This window comes from Callithrix jacchus, chromosome 9 (genome assembly GCF_049354715.1).
Source record: "Callithrix jacchus isolate 240 chromosome 9, calJac240_pri, whole genome shotgun sequence".
In the NCBI taxonomy this organism is placed as follows: domain Eukaryota; kingdom Metazoa; phylum Chordata; class Mammalia; order Primates; family Cebidae; genus Callithrix; species Callithrix jacchus.
Genome location: NC_133510.1, coordinates 21,031,645 through 21,050,356, shown reverse-complemented (window position 1 = coordinate 21,050,356; position 18,712 = coordinate 21,031,645). Strand labels below are relative to the sequence as shown.

Genomic DNA, 18,712 nt, shown 5'->3' with positions numbered 1-18,712 from the left:
AGAGGGCTGCGGAGGCAAGGGTCAAGGGCTTTTTGGAGGGAGCTTCAGGAAAAGGATTACCCAGGAGAGAGGGGGAGAGAGAGAGAGAGAGAGAAGATGGGAAAGAGGGAGAGAGAGAGGGAGAGAGAGCGCGCGCAAGAGAGAGACCAAGAAAGCAGCCAGAAACAGAAAAGGGGAAGGTGAAGGACACTGGCTTGGGAAAGTAGGTTAGGAGGCTAGGGTGGGAGAAGGGAGCCCCCAGAGGCTGGGGAGAGACGGGAACCTTCATTTGGACAAGAAAGGGCCAGACTCAGGCGTGCTGCTAACAGGGAGTTTATTTGGACTGAGCTGCTGAGATCTGCTGTCTGCCTCAGCTCCAGGTCAGAGCTGCTCTGGCCCGGGCTCGGGCGCCCGCTCCGGCTCGGGTTCCGGCTCCAGCTCCGGTTCCGGCTCCGGCTCCAGTTCTTGCTCCAGCTCCTCTATCTTGCTCTGAGCCTGCGGAGGGTGAATCCCTTGCTCTAAAGCAGAAAATCTTCTAGGTCGCCACTGTGAGAAGACAGAGAGAGAGAGATGGAGGGTGGAAGGAGAAGGATGAAGAGAAAAGGATTAGGAAGGACACGGAATCCATCTATTTTTTCTCAGCTCCCCTGCCCTCCCCATCTCTCAACCCCCGCTTCCAGCCTCCCCAGGTGAAACCGTCCCTGGAGTGAGAGACTTATGAAGAAGGGGGACCCTGAGCGCAAGTTCAGGGTCCCCTTTGGTTGCCTTCCTGAGGAAGGGGTGCCATCAGCACTCAGAGGATGGAGGAGTGGGAGCTGCTGGGGCTGGGGGGGGGCGGTGGCACGTCCCTGGCTCACCTGTCTTCTCCAATGGTGAAAGCCAGAGGCTCCAGTCACCAAAAGGAGCAGAGAGAGGATACTAAGGATGAGAAGCAGTGGGAGGTGGCCTGCGTGGAGGGCGCCTGGGGCTCTCCCGGAACGTTGGGCACCTATGGAGAAAGTACAGGATAAGGCATAGGTTCAGGGCTGGAAAGGATATTTTGTCATTCACTCAGACTTTACAACCCTGGGCAAGAGCCAGAGGTCAGGTTGCCAACAGGAAAGAAGAGCACTGGGGAGGGGGTGGCAGGGGCTCTTCTGGAAGGGGATAAAGGTCATTGCTGTGGCGTTGGGGTCCTGGCATTTTGGGGCCTCAGACCTGGGCTAGACAGCGCTGTGAAGTATACTGCTGCTCCAAGAAGCCTCTCCCCCTGGTACAGCTGGCATTGCCAAGGCTGGGAAAGGAGCTGGGCGTCCTGTGCCTCCAGCCAGGGTCCTGGGAAACTCCTCTGGGATGGCGCGTCCAGGGGGCTCCACACAAAGCGTTCTTGTCCAGATGCTGGAGTCACCTCACAAAGCAGCTTCCCCAGGGAGCCAGGTGACCCAAAGGATTTGGGAGTCACTGAAAAGAGAAGGAAGAGATCTTTTGGGGTTCTGGCCCCCTTATGTGATATCACAGGTTCAACCCCAAGTCTCAATCACCCTGCATTCACTTGGGTTCTGACCAGGTGAGGTTGGCAGATGGCATCAGGGGTCATGGCCACGTTCATCTTTTTCTTTCTATTTAATTTTTTATTAAATTGTATAGAGATGTTGCCCAGGCTAGTCTAGAACTCCTGGACTCAAGTGGTCCTCCTGCCTCAGCCTCTCAAAGTGCTGGGATTACAGGCGTGAGCCACTACGCCCTGCTGGCCACATTTATCTTAACCAGACAATGCTCTGCTCTAGTCAGCTCCCTCCCCTTCTCAAAACATTTCCAGGCTCCCCTACTGCCTTCACACTCAAACTGGTCCTGGCAGACCACCACAGAAGAAATACTATTACATATTCTTTTACATTGCTTTCTACTCAAATGCTCAGAAACCTCAGAATCAGTCAGAGGAGTTGACCCCACATCTACTTCACAATTTTGCAACTTCCATGACATGGCTCCCATCAGTGTCTCCTGCCCTGTGGTGCCCCTTGAATGAACACCATCCCCCCTTTCTGAATGTGTAAAGAACAGGGAACTGATCCATTCATCTAGAGACAGAGCATTCTTTACATTCTCAAGTTGTGAAGTGAGAGGCAGGTGGGTGGGAGGAGACAAAGGGTGAAGGGCATCTGAGTAGCGTCCTGGGGAATGATTTGGTGATGCAGACACCTGAGTTTAGACCCTGAGTCTGGCACTTCCCAGCTGTGTGACTTTGAGAAAGTCTTCACGGGTAACAGTATTTCTCTCATTGAGCTGTCTACATAGAACAGTTGACCTTCAAGAGGACAATGGACAGAAAGAACTGGTGGACTTTGGTGACTGATGGGATATGAGGAGGAGTAGGCCAGGTTTCAAAGTGAGTAGATACCAGGGATTAATGACAGGCTAAGTCAGCAAGGGGATTGGTGGGAGAAAAAGATGGGGTTCAGGGTGAGGCAGCTGAGAGGTGGTATAGTATCTAGGTACAGGTATCCAGAAAGCAAGTGAAAACTCAGAACTGGCCTTCAGGAGATGTATTATCTATTAGCATGTTCACGTATTCATTCAACCTCTACATATTATTAAGTACCTACTGTGGGGTGCTACTACTTAGTGGCCGGAGATGAGTGCTGCAGACGAGGCTAACCTGTCATGGCTGATAGTTATCAACCAGTGAACACATACTTTCTGAGTATTCTTTTTTCTTTGTTTGTTTTGTACTGTCTTGGAAAACCCTTGCTCAGTAAATATTTGCTGACCAAGGGACGGATTTATTAACTCCTCCCAAATCCAAGCCACTTCCTGCAACTTTAACCCAAGCCCTGGCCGCAAAATAGACAAGGATTCTAGAAATAGATTCTACCTCTTTTGAATCATTCGAAATTCTTTTTGTCATCTTTCCTTCTAACTTCCCAGACCCTCCCGCCAGTTCAGAGCAGGGGAGGCCCATAGAGAATGGTGGAACTTTATCTTGTGACTCAAGAGGAGATTTTCAGTTTCGGTTCTTTTATTATGGGGGTGAGAAAAGTGGGGGCCCGAGATGGGCAGGCTCTGGAACTCGTGCCCAGTGGCCTGGCTTCATGGAGTGGATTTGCCCAGTCTTTCCCCAGCCAGCCCTTTCTCTCTATCCTTTCTCCCCTGGGGGAGAGCTACTCCTTTCCCACCTAAGGCTGACCTGTGATGACTGCCAGTGTGACAGTGGCACTGAGCTGCTGTCCCTGAAGACAGATGTGGCAGGTGTAGGTCCCAGCCTGGGCCTGGCTCACATCCTCTAGTTGAAGGGTAAAGTTGCCATTGTCTCCAGGCACCAGGAGGTCAGGGCCCCCTCCAGGAGGAGCCCACTTGGCAGTGAGGAAAGGCTGGGTCCCCACACCAGGAGGCAGGCGGCAGGGCAGCTCCACCCTGGAACCTGCTCCAGCGTACACTGTCAAGGGAGTTGGGGGCTCCAGACCTGAAGAGAAAAGAAAACCCAAAGTTAAAGCTGGGGGCTGCAATGGGGAGGGAGTGCTGGGGCTACGAGGAAGGGAGGCAGAAGAGTACAGGAGATAGTCTGGCTCATAAGAGTGCTAAGGAGCAGCATAAGGTGATGACCCGAGGTTGGTCAGAAACCCAGCAAGTGGGCTTAGCCAGAAGGAGTGAGAAAGCTGGCAATGACGCTGGAAGGCCAAGGGGGATGCTAAAAGGGGTGACGGCAGCTGTTAGGCTGCCACGAAAGATAAAGGGTTGAACATGAGGCCCACAGCAATGACGTGGGCCACTGCCAAGAACCTGGTTTAGGGACCCATAAGTCAGGGGAGGTGACAAGGGGGGCAGGAAGGGGTTGTGGTCAAGTGTGAAGCAGAGTGGGGTAGTTACCCAGAACAGTGAGGTTGTACACGATGGAGACATTGAAGCCATCTCTGTAGGTGAGGGTGCAGCCCCAGGGCCCAGAGTCCATGAGGCTGACTTGGGGCAGGAAGAGGAAGCTTTCGGCTAAGTGGTGATGGGGGGACTCCTGGACAGGGACTCGGCCCTGGCCCCCACCCCGGAACCATTGCACAGAGGCTGGGCGGTCGGGGCGGCTGAAGGAACAATTCAAAATGACCCAGTCGGAGGTCCTGAGAGACCCTGCGGGGCTGGCAGTCACTGTGCAAGGGTAAAGAAGACTTGATCAGCACACCGGAAACAAGATCCCCGCACACAGGACTGCCAAGCTAGAAGCTTGGAGAAACAGGGACCTGGCTTTAGACCTGGCTTTTCTTCCCTATCACCCTCTCCCCAGCTCAGCTCCCAGCATCTAGAGGTGCATGAACTGGACCTTTCCCCTGTCCCCCTGTCCCTCGTCCCCTGCCTGGAGTTTACTTGGCAGAGGCCACCCTTGCGGTTCTCCCGGCCTGGATCCCCTCGAAGCCCACCCTCTGAGCTACAGATGTCTAAAATGAATCACTCCAGACCGACGCTCTCCCCCTCCCCCTCCCTCAGGGCACTCCCGCGTGGGTGGGAGAAGGTGAGCTCAGGGGGTGACACAATCTCTCCACAGGGCCCCCCCCATACACGTGCTTGGGGGGCGCCTTCCACTCCAGCAGGCCTCCCCCACCCCCTTCCTCTACTCTTCTGAAAGCTCTCCTTCATGGCTTAGGGCGCGCAGCCTCTACCCCAGCCCTTCCTGCCTCCCGGGCGGCGGGGAATGGGGGCCCCCTTCACAGCTCCTCTCCGGTCGTCCCGCCCCACCTACTCGAGGCCTGGCCCACGCGCAGACGGAGGTGGCAGGAGAGGGTGCGGTCCCTGAGGTGCACCGCGGCGCGGTACTCGCCGGCGTCAGCGCGCCTGGCTGGGCGCAGCCACAGTGAGAAGTCCCCGCGCTGCCGGCCGCGCTCCTCCAGCTGGACCCGGGGCTGCAGGGGCAGCCTCCCGCTGCGCAGGCCTCCGGGAGCCACGCTCAGCACCGTGTAGCGGCGGGGCCCGGGCCTCGAAGAGGAGGGCGCCGCTGCGCGGGGGCCGGGGGCCGGGGGATGGCCGGGGACTGGAGCGGGCGGGCCACTGGGCAGGAAAAAGAATAGAGTTGAGAAGCTCCAGGGGTTGGAAGCCCCGGAGGGTGCAGGTAGCCAGGGGAAGAGGATGAGGAAAACCGTCCCAAGAGTTCTCTTGACCACCAACCGTCCCTTCACCCCCGACCCCTCTGTGGGACTGGCACCATCCCCTTCCGGAGAGAAGGAATGCAGGCGTGAGGGGCGCTGATTGCAGGACAAGGGCAGGAACGGTGCGGGCGAGGGCAGGGAGACTGGGTCACTGGCTTCAAAGGGAGCAGCATCTCAGGGCAGGGGAAAGAGAACCGGCATGGGTGTTGGGTTGTGAGTGCTGGATTCAGGGGTCCTGTTGCCCAAGTTTGGGGTGCATACCTGTCTGGTTGATGCTGCCAAGTGACCCCTCCTCTTCGAAGAAGGCTGAGATCCTGGAGGGGGATTGTGGGGCTGCAGGGGAGCTGGGCAGGAGCCCCCTCCTGGGCCCACACCTCCGAGACCTCAGCCCCTGGCTGAGGAGGCTTCACTAAGTGAGCAAAAGAGAGGCCAAGGGGAAGGGGCATGAGCCGAGAGGCAGGGGGAGAGAAGGAGCCTGAGTGTTTCCCGGGGGGAGAAACAGGGTGCAGGAAAAGCTTGGGTTTCCCTATCTTCTCTGTCAAGAGAGGCTTTGGGGGTGGTAGGACTGCCCAAGAAAAGGATTAGAAGAGTCCACCACAGACCTAAAGACCGCAGGACCTTTGTGGCCACAGAGATCCCCGAGGGTCCCCTCCTGTGGGGCTGGAGGTCAACCCTCCCGCCATCCCTGTTTTCCACTTTACCTGGAGCCACCCACAGTGGCTGCAGAAACAGCAAGCCCAGGAACTGAGTCTCCCACATCTCTCCTATGGCCTGGGCAGCGCTGAGCCCTCCAAACGGAGGTCCGAAAAGGAAGGGGGTGTCGGGGCGTGGGCAAAGGAGAAGTTCTGCAGAGAGGGAGGTGGAGGAAGGCAATCTAGAGGAAGACCGGGAGGGGGCCTTGGAGAGAGGATGACCTGAGGCCAGAAGCCAGGGAAAGCTGGGCAGATCAGGCCGCCTGAGGGGAAGTTGGGGTCCCAGGGAACGGGGCAGGGCTGTGGCAGAGAGCAGAGAGAGCAAGGTGGCTGTCGCGGCTGGGATGCTGTTTTGCTGGTCCCCCGGCCTTCACCCCTGTCCCCAGCTTTCCCTCCACCTTCCCCACTTCCCCTCCTCCTGGCCCGCCCCCCTGCACCCCAAGGCTCACGGTTTCACTTCGCAGTGGAAAGTCTGAGGGGGTTGATTCCCAGCAGCATTACCCTCCACTTCTGTGGTGGCACTCCCCTTGTTTACTTCCTCAGTCCTGGGTCTCCCCACCTTCCCCTCATCGCCCCTGCCCTACCCTCCAGACTGCTCCCTCTCCCAGGGACCATCTGCCTCCAAGCAGTGTTTCTCCCTGGGACTGCCCCCTTGCCCATCTCTAAGCTGCCTCCTCAGCCCCAATATTCACACTTCCTTCTTGGCAAGCTCTTTCCTTGGTGCATCATCTCCTCCCTCTTTCCCTTAACCTCCAAGAATTTCATGACCCTTTAGATCCGCCTTTCCACCATCGGTACAATGGCTCCTGGGAATACGGTGGACAGGAAGCTTTACTGCACCCTAAAAGATGGTAGGTCTGAGGCTGGGCATGCCAGCTTTGTGGGGTGTGGAGAATAACTACATTGTATTGAGCCTTCATTATGTGCTAAGCACTGTATTGGACACTTTACTTACAGTAATTCAAGAAATCTAGTATTTTCCTCCATTGTACAGATGAGGAAACTGAGACTCAAAGAGATTGAACAATTTGCCAAGGTTAGGGAGTGTGAAAATAAAAGCTGTGAGTGTACGTGTATGTATGAGGGTGTGCAGTCCTGACCTTGGATGGGTTACGGGTTTCTCCTGGGAAGATCATTTTGATGAGTCAACATCCCTCCCGACTCCAGCTCAGACCCCCATGCACTCAGAAGCATCTCCCAATCCAGACATTCCAAACTGAGAGGACAAGGGTCATGTGGAGATGGAAAAATGCAGAAATCTTAGAAATCTCCAAGATCAAACTCGGAGGAAACAGAGGCAGTGGGACTAGGGAAGGCCTGACATTGACAAGTGTCAAACTCCTGCTCCCTAGCCCAGCCCAGGGAGACTTGGAGGGCAGGTGAAGAAACTTATAGCTGACCTGGGAATGACATGAAGTCCAGGATTTCCCTGCTTCACTGGAAGGAGCTCGCTTCCGTGCCAGCCAGAGGGCATCTTTGATGCCTGGAAGCTCGCTCCAGATCCTAGGAGGCTGAGACCCAGGACTACCGGCCCTCTCCCAGCTCAGGGGCAGGACTTCCTGTTTCTGGGCTGTTTCTCTGTGCCTGGTTCAGCACAATAGAGCTGGTAGCTTTCCACTGGGCTCAGCAGTGTCTAGGTCTTGTGTGGGTTAGCAGGGAAGTGTGTATTGCTGGGGAGGAGCATCCCTGAGAATCCAAAACAGGACATAAGTCAGCTCTCAGAAGAGCTGGGCTCCAGGCCACCCCTTGAGGGATGATCTTGTCTTCTTGAGTCATGGGTGGTGGGAGTGTGCTGCTGCTTTTGTATCAAAGGGAAGTGTCCTGGCACAATGTGAGGTCAGCCACCCTTCTCCCTCTCTACCCTTCCATCGCACTGAACGGATCCCCGGGAAAGCAGGAGACAGGTTAAAAACAGAAGCGCGACCATTTCTTTATTAAATTATACAAAAAAAGGAGGGGAGGGGGGCAGCTGTGGGGCTCGGCCCCAACCCCGGCCCCACCCAGGCCTGGCGCTGTCTGAGAAGAGGGGATCTGAGGGAGATCCAGGGGTCAGGCAGGATAGGAATGGGGCAGGCCATGAGGCTGGGGGATGCAGAGGTTAGGTGGGAGAGGCTACCAGAGGAAGGACAGGGCTGGGAGGGGAGGGAGAAGAGCAAAGAGAGAGAGGAGCAATTGGGGGCCAGCTGGGGAGCTCAGATGGAGCAGGTCAGGAGGTGGAACAATGGCAGAGTGAGGGTGGAGGGGCAGTGTCTGGGAGGCGGAAATGAGAAGGCTGGGGAGAAAGAAGAGGGTGGCAGCTCTGGTGCGGGGCCCAGAGCAGGGAGCCAGGTGAAGAGTGGCTGGACTTGTCTGCCCCCACCCCCACCTCCAGGCCCAAAGAGGCCTCCCACCCCCAGCCTGCTGGCAGGGGCTCACGCCGATGCCCCATTTTCTGTCTTCTGCCGCTTGGGATCCGCTTCATCCTGTGGAGAGGGAGAGAATAGGGGAGCTGTAAAATGGGAGGGCAGACCTCCCCTTGTCCCGGTCCTGTTCCAGCCCCCACCCCTGCCGCACAGGGACCTGGGTCCAAGTCCAAAGGGCGCCCGGCCCAGCTGCATCCCTGACAGCCCCTCAGGCCCAGCAACCCAGCCCAAACCTCCTCTTCGGCAGCTCTCTTCAGCGTGGGCCCTTCGTCATCCTCTTCTTCTTCTTCCTCATCTGAGGAGCCAGAAATGGGTCATTGGGGAAGGGCAGGAAGCTCCGGCAGAGACCCCCTGTGGTCGCCCTCAGCCCTGCCTCAGGTCTTCAAACCCACCCTGACTCTGCTCCTTTGAGCCTGGACTTTGCCAGCCTGGCCTCCCCTGCCCCTCCCCACCTTCTTCTTCCCCTTCATCTTCCTCCTCTCCATCCTCAGCAGTTTCTTCTTCTTCCTCCTCAGCCCCGTTCTCCTCCTCCTGTGGGGACCAGGAGAGGGAGCAACCTCAGGCTGGCTTCATGCCTCGCCCACCATCACCACCAATGGGAGGGGGCATTGGGTGTTAAAAGGGCTTGGGAGGGGCCTCAGGGTGGGGCAGCAAAGATGGGAAGGCTGGGGTGAAGGGCAGGACCCAGCAGTCTCAGAAGGAAAGTGGAGGAAAGATGAGATGATTGGAAGGAAGATGGTGGGGCAGGTGTGCTCCTCCCCCCCACCCCTCCACACCTCCACCACTTCTTTCTTTCGCTCTTTCCGGCTTGCCTTCTCCTCCACCTTCTCCTTCTTCTCCTTCAGGTCCTGAAAGGAAGAAAGAGGTCACCTTTCTCACCACAAATGGCTTGCAGCCCCTAAGTCCCTGCAGCCCCAGTTCTCCTTCTGCAGTGAGCTTAGAGGTGTGTGAAATGAAGGTAGACACAGCTTAGAGACAGACGGGCCCCAGGGTCCTTATATTAGGGCCACCAAGAGGTTGAGACCAAACACCTCCTTTCTGAAGACCCAAGGTGGGCTGAGGAAGGGATGAAGGGGGAGCAGGCAACTAGGGTAATGATCCCCACCCCCATCAAGTTCTCCCAAACCTCACTGGCTGAAGAGTTCAGCTCAGCAAAGCAAATCCTCTCCATCTGCTTGCAGCCTCAATGCCCCACCCCCTCCCGCATCCCTCCGCCTCCTTTGCCTGCCCCCCCCACTGCCGGCCAGGCTCTGCCTTTTGTCTACCTCTGGGGCCTTTTCCTGAGGACTCTCTCTCCAGGGCATCCCTCCCAGCTTCCCCTTCAGCTTCTAAGGTCTTTGTTTCTCTCTCGGTCTGTGTCTCCCTAATCCTCAGGTCCCTACTTGGCCAAACACTACTGGAGATGGAGAGCACCTTAGCACATTCCCAGCACCCCCCCCCACTTTCTGCCCTCCCCACCCCAAAACAGTTCAACTAGTTCCCTCCTCCCTGCCTCCCACAGTGTATGCATGGGTGTAGTGGAAGAGTGGAGGTAGCCATTTCCAGTGGAAATGTAGGTGAAGTAGGACAGAAAACAAGGAAGCGAAGAGTAGCAGGCGTGGGAGACAAGGAGAGAGCAGCAAACAAGGTCTGTGACTGGGGTGGGACAGGAATGGAGAAGAGGGAGGGACCTGCCTCATAGACCCTCCCACCAGCCGGCCTCTCTCCTTCACCCCAAGATCCTAGCAGGCATAGGTTGATGTCCTGTTCTGATATGGCAGCAGGAGATGCCCATGTGAGTCCCTTCTGGACACTACACTAGCCTCCCAATTCAGATTCCAGTCCTCTCCCCACCCACTTCTTGGCAGGCACAGTGTAACACGGTAGGTGTCCTTGTGTGATCTGATCTGGTGTTGGTGTGCCATGCTGTGTATCTGATTCCATGTGAATGGGAGTCTCCTGTGTGAGTGGATCACCCTAGGAGAGGGTCCTTTCTGGAACAGAAGAGGGGATAGGAGAGGGGTTTGGTACAGAACGGTTGGCCTGGGGGGCACCCAATTCCCTTTTCCCTTTAAGGGTAGCTCAGAACACTTTACCCTCAGTCTAGCGAGGTTGCCCTTCCACCCCGCCATGAGGTCTTCATTTCTGTGCCACAAGGTCAGTATGGCATTTCCACCACCTCGGGGGCTTTTCCCTACATCTTGGGCCAGGAGAGCAAGGAGCTGGTCAACTTTTCTCTGGGCCCCAGCACCAAGTCTGTATGGCCCTGGCCTGACTTTCCCATCTGGGCTTATGGAAGGAGGCAGGGAGGGAGAATACCAGAGACCAAAGTTCAAGGGGCCGGGCCCTCTCCTCCCCTGTTCTGTCCTTCTGGTCACTGTCCTTCCATGATCCCTTTTCCAGGAGAATATGTGACCTGGGCCCCAGGTCTTCTGCTAAGCGGCCCTCTGGCCTCATTTACTCAACACAGGCACACACACCAACACCGGCCGACAGCGATGCACAGACACAGCTAGAGAGGAGCACCCACGCGATGGGAGACACATGGCCCAACCTTGGGCCATTCTGGTACACACTCTTGAGACAGCACGGGAGCACAGCAGAACCACTCAGCACTCACAAAGCGACAACATGGCTCCAGAACATCTTCGTCTCCACATGCACACATGTAACTGACACGGGCAGTCCCACACACTCGCTGGATTTCAGACATACAAAGACACCTACTCAGTGAAGTCACATGCCACCGCACAGCCCGCCGGAGGGCCACACGGGCGCACCTTGGCAGACAGACAGCACACATAGCCCCTCTCCCACCGCCGTTAATCCCACTGGCTCCCCCCGTTTCACTTCGCAGGCCTCAGGGAGACCTGTGTGACGGCTCCTCAGCAACCTCCCACCCCCATACACACACACACACACACACACACACACACACACTCAAGGCTCCCAGCCCCCAAACCCCGGCCGAATTAATTTCCCAAAGCGACACTCTGCATGTTCCCTGGGGAAATTAGAGGAAGGCTGGAAGAGAGGCAAGGGCGAACGGTTGGGGCAGGGGAAGGGAGCTGATGAAGGCGAGGACAGCTCGACGCAACGCCATGCAATGCCCAGCCTCGGCTTTTTCGAAGGCTGCTCCCGTCCCGCTTCTAATTTTTAGGAATTCGAGATTCTTTCAGTGTGTATGTGGGAAGGGGACGATGAAGAGAAAAGAAAGCTGAAAGCCAGCGGAGGGGAAGGAATGAGAAAACAGAAGCGGCCGCCGTCCGGGGAGAGAAGCGAGCGACGGTCGGGCCGCGGGGAGGGGCCGGGAGGAGCAGCCTCCAGGGAGAGTCCTGTTTACACTTGAGGATCTCAAACCGCTTAGCGAGGAAAGGTGAGGTCAGGCTGCAAGGAGAGATGGGCCAGCGGGGCGCAGGGAGGGGGCGCGACAAAGTGAGACTCGGGGCGCTCGGACGGAAAGCCGGCCGGGACCCGGCGGGCCGGCGAGGTGGGGCCGGAGAGGGGTGGGGACGGCTGCGGGGGCAGGCGCCACCGGAGCGGCGAGGCCGGGCGCCGCGGCGCGGTGCGCGCAGGGCAGCTAGAGGGCGCTGGCGCTGACCGCGCGGAGCCGGGTAGGCAGCGCCCGGCCGGGGAGCGGTGGGAGGGCGCAGTGGGGTCCGCTAGGACCCGGGCGCGAGGGCCGCGCGGGGCCGTCGGGGTCGGCCTGGGGCGGAGGACCGCGCCGGGCCCCGGGGCCGCGCAGGGTCCGGGCCGCCGCCGCCCCCGCCCATACCTTGGCGCTCAACTCGGCCGCTGCCTCCACGCTTTTCTCCGACATGGTGCCGGGGCCGGGGCCGGGGCTGGCGGGAAGCCGGGGTCCCGGGGCCAAGACGGAGGGGCCCTGGACGGCGGAAGGTGGCCGCGGCCGGAACCTGGCGCGGTGGCGGCGGCGGCGGCGACAGCGGCAGCGGTGGCCGCTCGGCAAGCTGGGTCTCTGGAAGAGGCGGCAGAGGCGCGTGGGGTGGGGCGGGGGTGGGTCTGGAGCGGAGACCCGCAGGGCTGCGGCCGTCCGGAGGGCGGGCGGAAGGGCGGTGCAGGCGGTGGCCGGCGCGCTCGGCCGCGGTCGCTCGGTCCCGGGCTCGCCGCCCCCGCACCAGCAGAGCTGCCGCCGACCAGCCGCTGCCGCCCCCGGGAAGGGAACCCGCTTATAAGGCGGCGCTGCCCGACGGGTGGGGCTTCCCAGGGGTGGGGCAGGCGAGAGCGGGGAGGAGAGGAGAGGGGAGGGGGATGAAAGAGGAGGTTGGAGAGGTGGGGATAGGAGGATGAAAGCGAGGGGAGGGAGTGCGAGAGAGTCGGGAGGGAGGACGAGACCAGGAGGGGGAAATGGAGAGACTGACGGCCGCGGAGAAAGAGTGGGGCGAGGAGGTGGAAAGGGGTGGGGTTCCTGCGGGGAGGCACCTCTCCAAATCCCAACCTACTGCCTGCGAATGTAGAGTCTGGCTTTTGGGGGCGGACCGGAGAGGTGGCCAGAATCCTACTGACCCCAAAAAAAGCCCTGGGATTTTGCCAAGGGGTGGGGTGAGGGGAGCAGATGGAAAGGCAGGGCAGGTATTTGAGAAACCAAAAGCTTAAAGAAGATGAAGAGGGTTCAGGCGCTCCTTTCACACCTCGCCGGATTTCCCTCTCTCATCCTCCATCCACATTGGGTGGCCTTGAGGAGGGATGGGAGGGCTGAAAGGGCGGCCCAGCCTTCTCTCCCGCCGGATTGACACTTGTGACCCTTGCCCGGTGCCTCCCTTCCTGGCCCCGTGCTGTCAGGTTGGGGCGGAGTCAGGCCCCCTGGTCTCCTTTGCTCTCTTCCACCTCTCCCCTATCTTCTACCTCTCTTATTCGTCTGTCTCACCTCCCTTTCATTCTCCTGGTCCTTCTATTTGCCTTCATCCGTTCTCCGTCATTTGTACCCAGACCCCTCCTTCACAACCAATTATAACTCCTATCGCTCCCATCCTTCTCTCTCCTCTTCACTCCTCCCTGACCCTCTTCTGCCCTTTCACCTCTGGTCCCTATCTTTCCCAGACAACCCTGCTCTTGTCTTATCTGAGTCGGGCACCTGGCCCTCTATTCTTGGCTGGCTTTCCTCAACTCCTCTTTCTGTCCTCATTTTTTACATTTTCCGTCCCTTAGTTTTTCTCATTCCTCTGCTGCCATCTTCCCTAGCCTTTCTGGGTTATACTTGTCTCCTTTGCAAGTATAATACAGATCCAGGTCTGGAGTTCCAGCCCCACCCTATTCCAGACGTCCTCAGCTCCTCACCCTCCATCTTGGTATCTTTGAGTCATTTTGAAAAGCTTGGGATTTCAGAAGGGAACAGGGGCTGGGTTGTGTATTAAAGGTCAGGAGAAGGTAGATGGGGTGGAAGGCTTGGGTTTGGAGAAAGACCTTTGGTGTGCGTGCACTCCCATATTTGTCTGTCATTATCATTATTTCTCATCTTTTTATTTCATTTTATTAATAAAAAACACGTTGATAATTATCATTATTTTGTTTGTGTGCTTAAATACACCATCTCTTGGTCCCTTGGTGTACACGCCTTCCAGTTTCTCTTTCTGACTTTTCTATCAAGATTTCAGTCTCAGTCTACTCCAAAATCTTGGGGCCCCACCCAGGATTTTTCCTTGACGGACTCTGTTCATCTTTTCTGAGATCTTTCCATGTCCCTCTCTCTGTTTCTCTGACTCACTGGCTGATGTCTTCAGCGGTCTCTCACCATCTCCATCTCTGTACTCCTCTTGCTTCATTTATCTCCCTCTCCTCGAGCCTTTGCTACCCGCCACCCGCCCCCCCCAATCTCCCAGTCTCGCTCCCTCCCCATCAGGCTCTTTCCTCTCCCTCCCGCCTTCCTTTCCTCTTCCCTCCACTCCACCTCCCAGTCCCGCCTGCTGTCTCGGACACCCTGCTGGGCTCTTACCCTGTTGCCCTGGTAACCGCCCCCCACTCCGGTCACCTCTACTCCCCTCCCCCCCTCCAATCACCGCCACCAACAACCTCCATCCACCTTCCTCCAATTTTTCCTGAGAGCCAATAGAAACCCTGTTGCCAGGTGGAATGCTCATTTGAATCAGCCAATCCCGAAGCCTAACTGCTTGCCCTGCCTTATATGGGGATGTGAGGAGGGCCACTCCCCCTACTCCAGCCCCACAGGGGACCGGCCCCTCCAGTGTCCCTTCTCCCCGCCCTAAAGAGAGGCTGGGACCCTCCCTATCACCCTTCCATAAGGGGCCTGTCCTCCCACTTCTCTAACTGGGACCACCAGAGTTAGCGTGGGCTGTGGGCCGGACTGTGGGCTGGGCCTCAGGGCTGGGGGTGGGAATGAGGTGTGATTAGGGAAGGGGAGGGGAGGGAGCCGGGAATTTTGCCCGGGGAGGGGTGTCTGGGAGCAGAGGCAGCTGCAGTGGAAAATTCCAGAGAGATGGAGAGGCAGAGAATGGGACTCCTGCCCCAAAGCCCAAGGGAGCGCCTTGAGAATCTAAGAGTTTGGACACTAGGGTCCTAGGCACCCCAGAGAAAAGATCTAGGAAGCTGGAGGCCCGAATCTAATTACTTTCCTGCGTGGAGGAGGCATCCTTTAGCCTTCTCTCTCTGGTTGGACAACAAAACCAGTCTTTCTGAAGTCTTGGTTTCATGAGAAAGAAGCTGGAAGCGAGACTTGGGATGAATTTGGAGTGAGTGGGATCTGAAAGCCACCTGACAGTCCTAGGGGTTAGCCTCAGATCCTCTGGGGCCAGTGGTGTCGAATGCCTGTGTTCGCTCTTTTCCATGGAACTATTTCTGAGGCTTTGTGGAGGCTTGCCTATTCCTAGAATTATCTTACTCTACGGTCCAATTGAGAATTTCTCCCACTAGTTGAATGGGGGAAACATGTGCTTTTTACACATTTTCTGCAAGTGGGAAAAAGGTGACCAGGTGAAAACAAGGAAGGCCTGAGCCCCCTGGAAACGATGATTTCTGGCCTGACATCCTAGACGTTTACCTTGATACTATGTGTGGGAGGTGTTCAATTCTAGTTATTTCCGTCTCATTCTCAGTGAATTCTTCCCCCTCTCCAGCTGGATTTTTTCCAGTGTGCCTATTTATCTTATTGGTTAAGGGGTAAAGAAGGCCCAGTTATCATTCAAGGGCTTGAAAGACAGAAACCTGAGAGTTAGGGGACTAACTCCACTCCTCGTTTTACCTTTTTATCTGCATTCCATTCCCAGTGATCTCATTTTCTATCCGCTATTCCCCCATTTTTCCTTTGCTTTTTTTTCAATTTAAAACTTTTCAAAATGAAAGTCAGTGGAGAGTTGAGAGGAAGTGGACTCCTAGAGGAAATCCTAAACTTGCCTAACTTCAATCATGTTGTTATTATTGTTGTTTTGAGATGGAGTCTCGCTCTGTCACCCAGGCTGGAGTGCAGTGGCACAATCTCGGCTCACTACCACCTCTGCCTCCTGGGTTCAAGCAATTCTCATGCCTCAGTCTCCCAAACAGCTGGGATTACAGGCACGCGCCACTACGCCGAGCTAATTTTGTATTTTTAGTGGGGATGCGGTTTTACAATGTTGGTCATACTGGTCTTGAACTCCTGACCTCAGGTGATCTGCCCACCTCGGCCTCCCAAAGTGCTGGGAGTACAGGCGCAAGTCACCACGCCCAGCCAGATCTTGTTTATTCTGAGTGTGTTACCTCCAAGAGTGTTAGAAAAATAAGGCAAGATCATCTTCCAGGCAGCACTAAGGCACATCCATCGTGCATCCCATCTTGGTGGGTACTCCTTTTCTGGAATGCCTCCCTGATTCCTCCTGACTTTGCAGACCCTTATCCATTTTTCCCATGTTATTCTCAACACCAAACTGCCTTCCTTGGTCTTCCACCCATACTGATGTTCCTATGGCATAGTATCTACCCCAGGCACAAACAAGAAAGCTCAATAAATCATGTATTTCCTGGCCCAGAGCACGATTTTGGATTTAATCTCTCAGCTCTTTCAACCTTCTTCAAGGAGGCTGGGAAAACACAACATGGTGCCTGGATACTGGCTTCCCTCTGTCTGACTTGAGATCGTCCCATAACGACTGCTGTCCTGGTTGGAAGTCTCTTTTATGTTTTATGTTTTGAACATCACAACCAAAGTTTCTGTGGCCTTCCTGCTTTTCTCCATGAGCTTTCTCCCCAGTGAAAGAATGGGTTTCACCTTTGTACCTCTTCTTCAGATCCTCTCTTTTTTTTTTTTTGAGACAGGGTCTCACTCTCACCCAGGCTGGAGCACAATCTCAGGTCACTGCAACCTCTGTCTCCAGGGGCTCAATTGATCCTCCCACCTCAGCCCCAGTAGCTAGGACTAGAGGCGCCCACCACACCTGGCTAATTTTTATTTTTATTTACCTAGAGATGGGGTTTCACCAGTAATCCTTAAGCAGAAAGGGAGCAACTCTGCCGTGTTTCAGGTCATCCGGGCCACTGTTGTCATATATTTTACCACAGGCGTGTGTTTGTTCAGTGTTCACATTTCACAGATTAAACAGACTGTGTGGCTGATCCAGGGGACTAGTAAAAATGAAAAGGCAAGGGAAAAATGGAACCAGGAGTAACAGCTAAAGAATTGTTTTGCCCAGAAGGTAAAAGACTGAGGGAAGGAGAAGACCATGACAGTGTCCACTGAATCCTCCTGGTGACTTCAATTTCAGAGGTCCTGTCTGTCTTCACAGACTCCCTGAACTATTCCATGTTGTACTGCCATGGGCTTAAGCCCACTGCCAACACACACCTCGGACACATTTCATCTCTCTGGCACTAGCTTCCCTGGAGCTCCAGAGTCACAATTCCAGTTCCGTTCTGTTCAGTCCCCACCCCCTACCTCGCCCCCCGACCTCCAAGCATCTCGTCTCCTCAAGCCTAACTTGTTCCCACTGAAATTCCCTTGTGTTTCCTCTTTCAGTTAAAGGTACTGTCCACCCACTCATTCCTGCCCAGGGGTCATCCTAGACTCCACCTTTTCTTTCCCTCCCCAGATCCCTCATGCCTGGAGTGCCTTCTCTGCTGTCTAATCCCTGCCCTGCCTCAGCTCAGAGGCTCACTCACTGACTTTAAGCTTAAGCTCCTTAGGGTTTTCAATCGTGATTTAAGAATTTTTTTTTACATCTTCAGCATCTATTTCCATACTTGGAATATTGTAGAAGTTCAAAAATGTTTCCTGAAATGCATAAACTGCCTTTCTACCTAAAATATAAACAGACTATTGTAATTTTCCCTACAGGACAAATTCTAGAAGCAAACATATGGCCCTTCAAGGTCTGTAGATTTTAACCTCTGTAGCTTTACCTCACACCAGTGCTCCCTTGAAAGTTTTGCTTCAGCAATCATTTTTTGAGACAGAGTCTCGCCCTGTCACCCAGGCTGGAGTGCAATGGTGCCATCTCAGCTCACTGCAACCTCCACCTCCCAGGTTCAAGCGATTCTCCTGCCTCGGCCTCCCAAGTAGCTGGGATTACAGGCATGCGTCACCATGCCCAGCTAATTTTTTTTTTTTTTTTTTTTTTTTTGTATCTTTAGACTAGAGACAGGGTTTCACCAAGTTGGCCAGGCTGGTCTCAAACTCCTGACCTAGTGATCCACCCATCTCGGCCTCCCAAAGTGCTGGAATTACAGGTGTGAGCCACTGCCTGCAGCCTGCTTCCGCAAATTTTTAAACTCTTCCTAGTTCTTCCAAATTGGGCATACCTCTGTGCCTTTGTACTGATTGTGTCTTTCGTCCAGAATGTTCTCTGAGGCTTCGCCACCCTGCAAGTTATTCCCTCCCTTATCTGAACCATTTTTTCCCTATTATTTATTTATTTTCAAGATAGGGTCTCAATTTGTCACCCAGGCATTGGTGCTGTCACAGCTCACTACAACTTCAAACTCCTGGATTCATGCGACCTTCTCACCTCAGCTTCCTGAGTAGCTGAGACTACAGGCATGCCACCACACCCAGCTAATTTTTATTTTTATTTTTGTAGAGACAGTGTCTTGCTATGTTACCCAGGCTTGTCTTTTTAATATTCATCTTTTTTTCCAATCGCAGACTTCATCACAGGATTAGAATTGATTCTGTGTTGGCCACCTTCACCAGACTGTGAACCCTCTTGGGCAGAGAGCCTGTCTGACTTGTCTTTTTATTCCCAGCACCTTGCTCTATGACTGGCAGTTAATAGGAGCCCAGTCAATGTGCATTGACCTGAACTACCACATGGTTAGCAGAAGCTTCAATCCTTAATGCCCATTATTCACAAGACATACTGTCTTCTTCAGGATGTCTTCTTTTCTTTAATTTTCTTGAGACAGAGTTTTGCTATTCTTACCCAGGCTGGAATGCAAGGACACGATCTCAGCTCACTGCAGCCTCTGCCTCCTGGATTCAAGCGATTCTCCTGCCTCAGTCTCCTGTGTAGCTGGGATTAGAAACACCTGCCGCCACACCCGGCTAATTTTTTGTCTTTTTAGTAGAGACAGGGTTTCGCATGTTGGTTAGGCTGGTCTCGAACTCCTGACC

At 55.3% G+C, this 18,712-nt stretch overlaps 2 protein-coding genes across 4 annotated transcripts; both read right to left on the bottom strand.

Annotated features, from left to right (window-relative positions):
• Window positions 1-296: 296 nt before the first annotated feature.
• LAG3 (lymphocyte activating 3) lies at window positions 297-5,901 on the bottom strand. The gene is made up of 8 exons (XM_035255565.3): window positions 5,789-5,901; window positions 5,349-5,496; window positions 4,685-4,989; window positions 3,826-4,095; window positions 3,146-3,421; window positions 1,177-1,419; window positions 837-967; window positions 297-525 (listed from the first exon to the last, which is right to left on the bottom strand). The coding sequence occupies exons 1-8, from the start codon at window positions 5,844-5,846 to the stop codon at window positions 361-363; spliced, it is 1,596 nt and encodes a 531-aa protein (XP_035111456.2). The 5' UTR covers window positions 5,847-5,901; the 3' UTR covers window positions 297-360.
• A 1,783-nt stretch (window positions 5,902-7,684) lies between these two features.
• On the bottom strand, window positions 7,685-12,323 carry PTMS (parathymosin). Of its 3 annotated transcripts, none has more exons than XM_054238073.2 (5): window positions 11,936-12,323; window positions 8,958-9,029; window positions 8,634-8,712; window positions 8,339-8,476; window positions 7,685-8,241 (listed from the first exon to the last, which is right to left on the bottom strand). In XM_054238073.2, exons 1-5 carry the CDS (start codon window positions 11,978-11,980, stop codon window positions 8,237-8,239), a joined length of 339 nt encoding a protein of 112 aa, XP_054094048.1. In that variant the 5' UTR covers window positions 11,981-12,323; the 3' UTR covers window positions 7,685-8,236. The 3 variants fall into 3 exon arrangements, with proteins under 3 accessions (XP_054094048.1, XP_035111459.1, XP_054094049.1); XM_035255568.2 differs by having other exon boundaries at window positions 8,415-8,476; XM_054238074.2 differs by lacking the exon at window positions 11,936-12,323 and adding an exon at window positions 9,447-9,576 and having other exon boundaries at window positions 8,202-8,241.
• Between the last annotated feature and the right edge of the window lie 6,389 nt (window positions 12,324-18,712).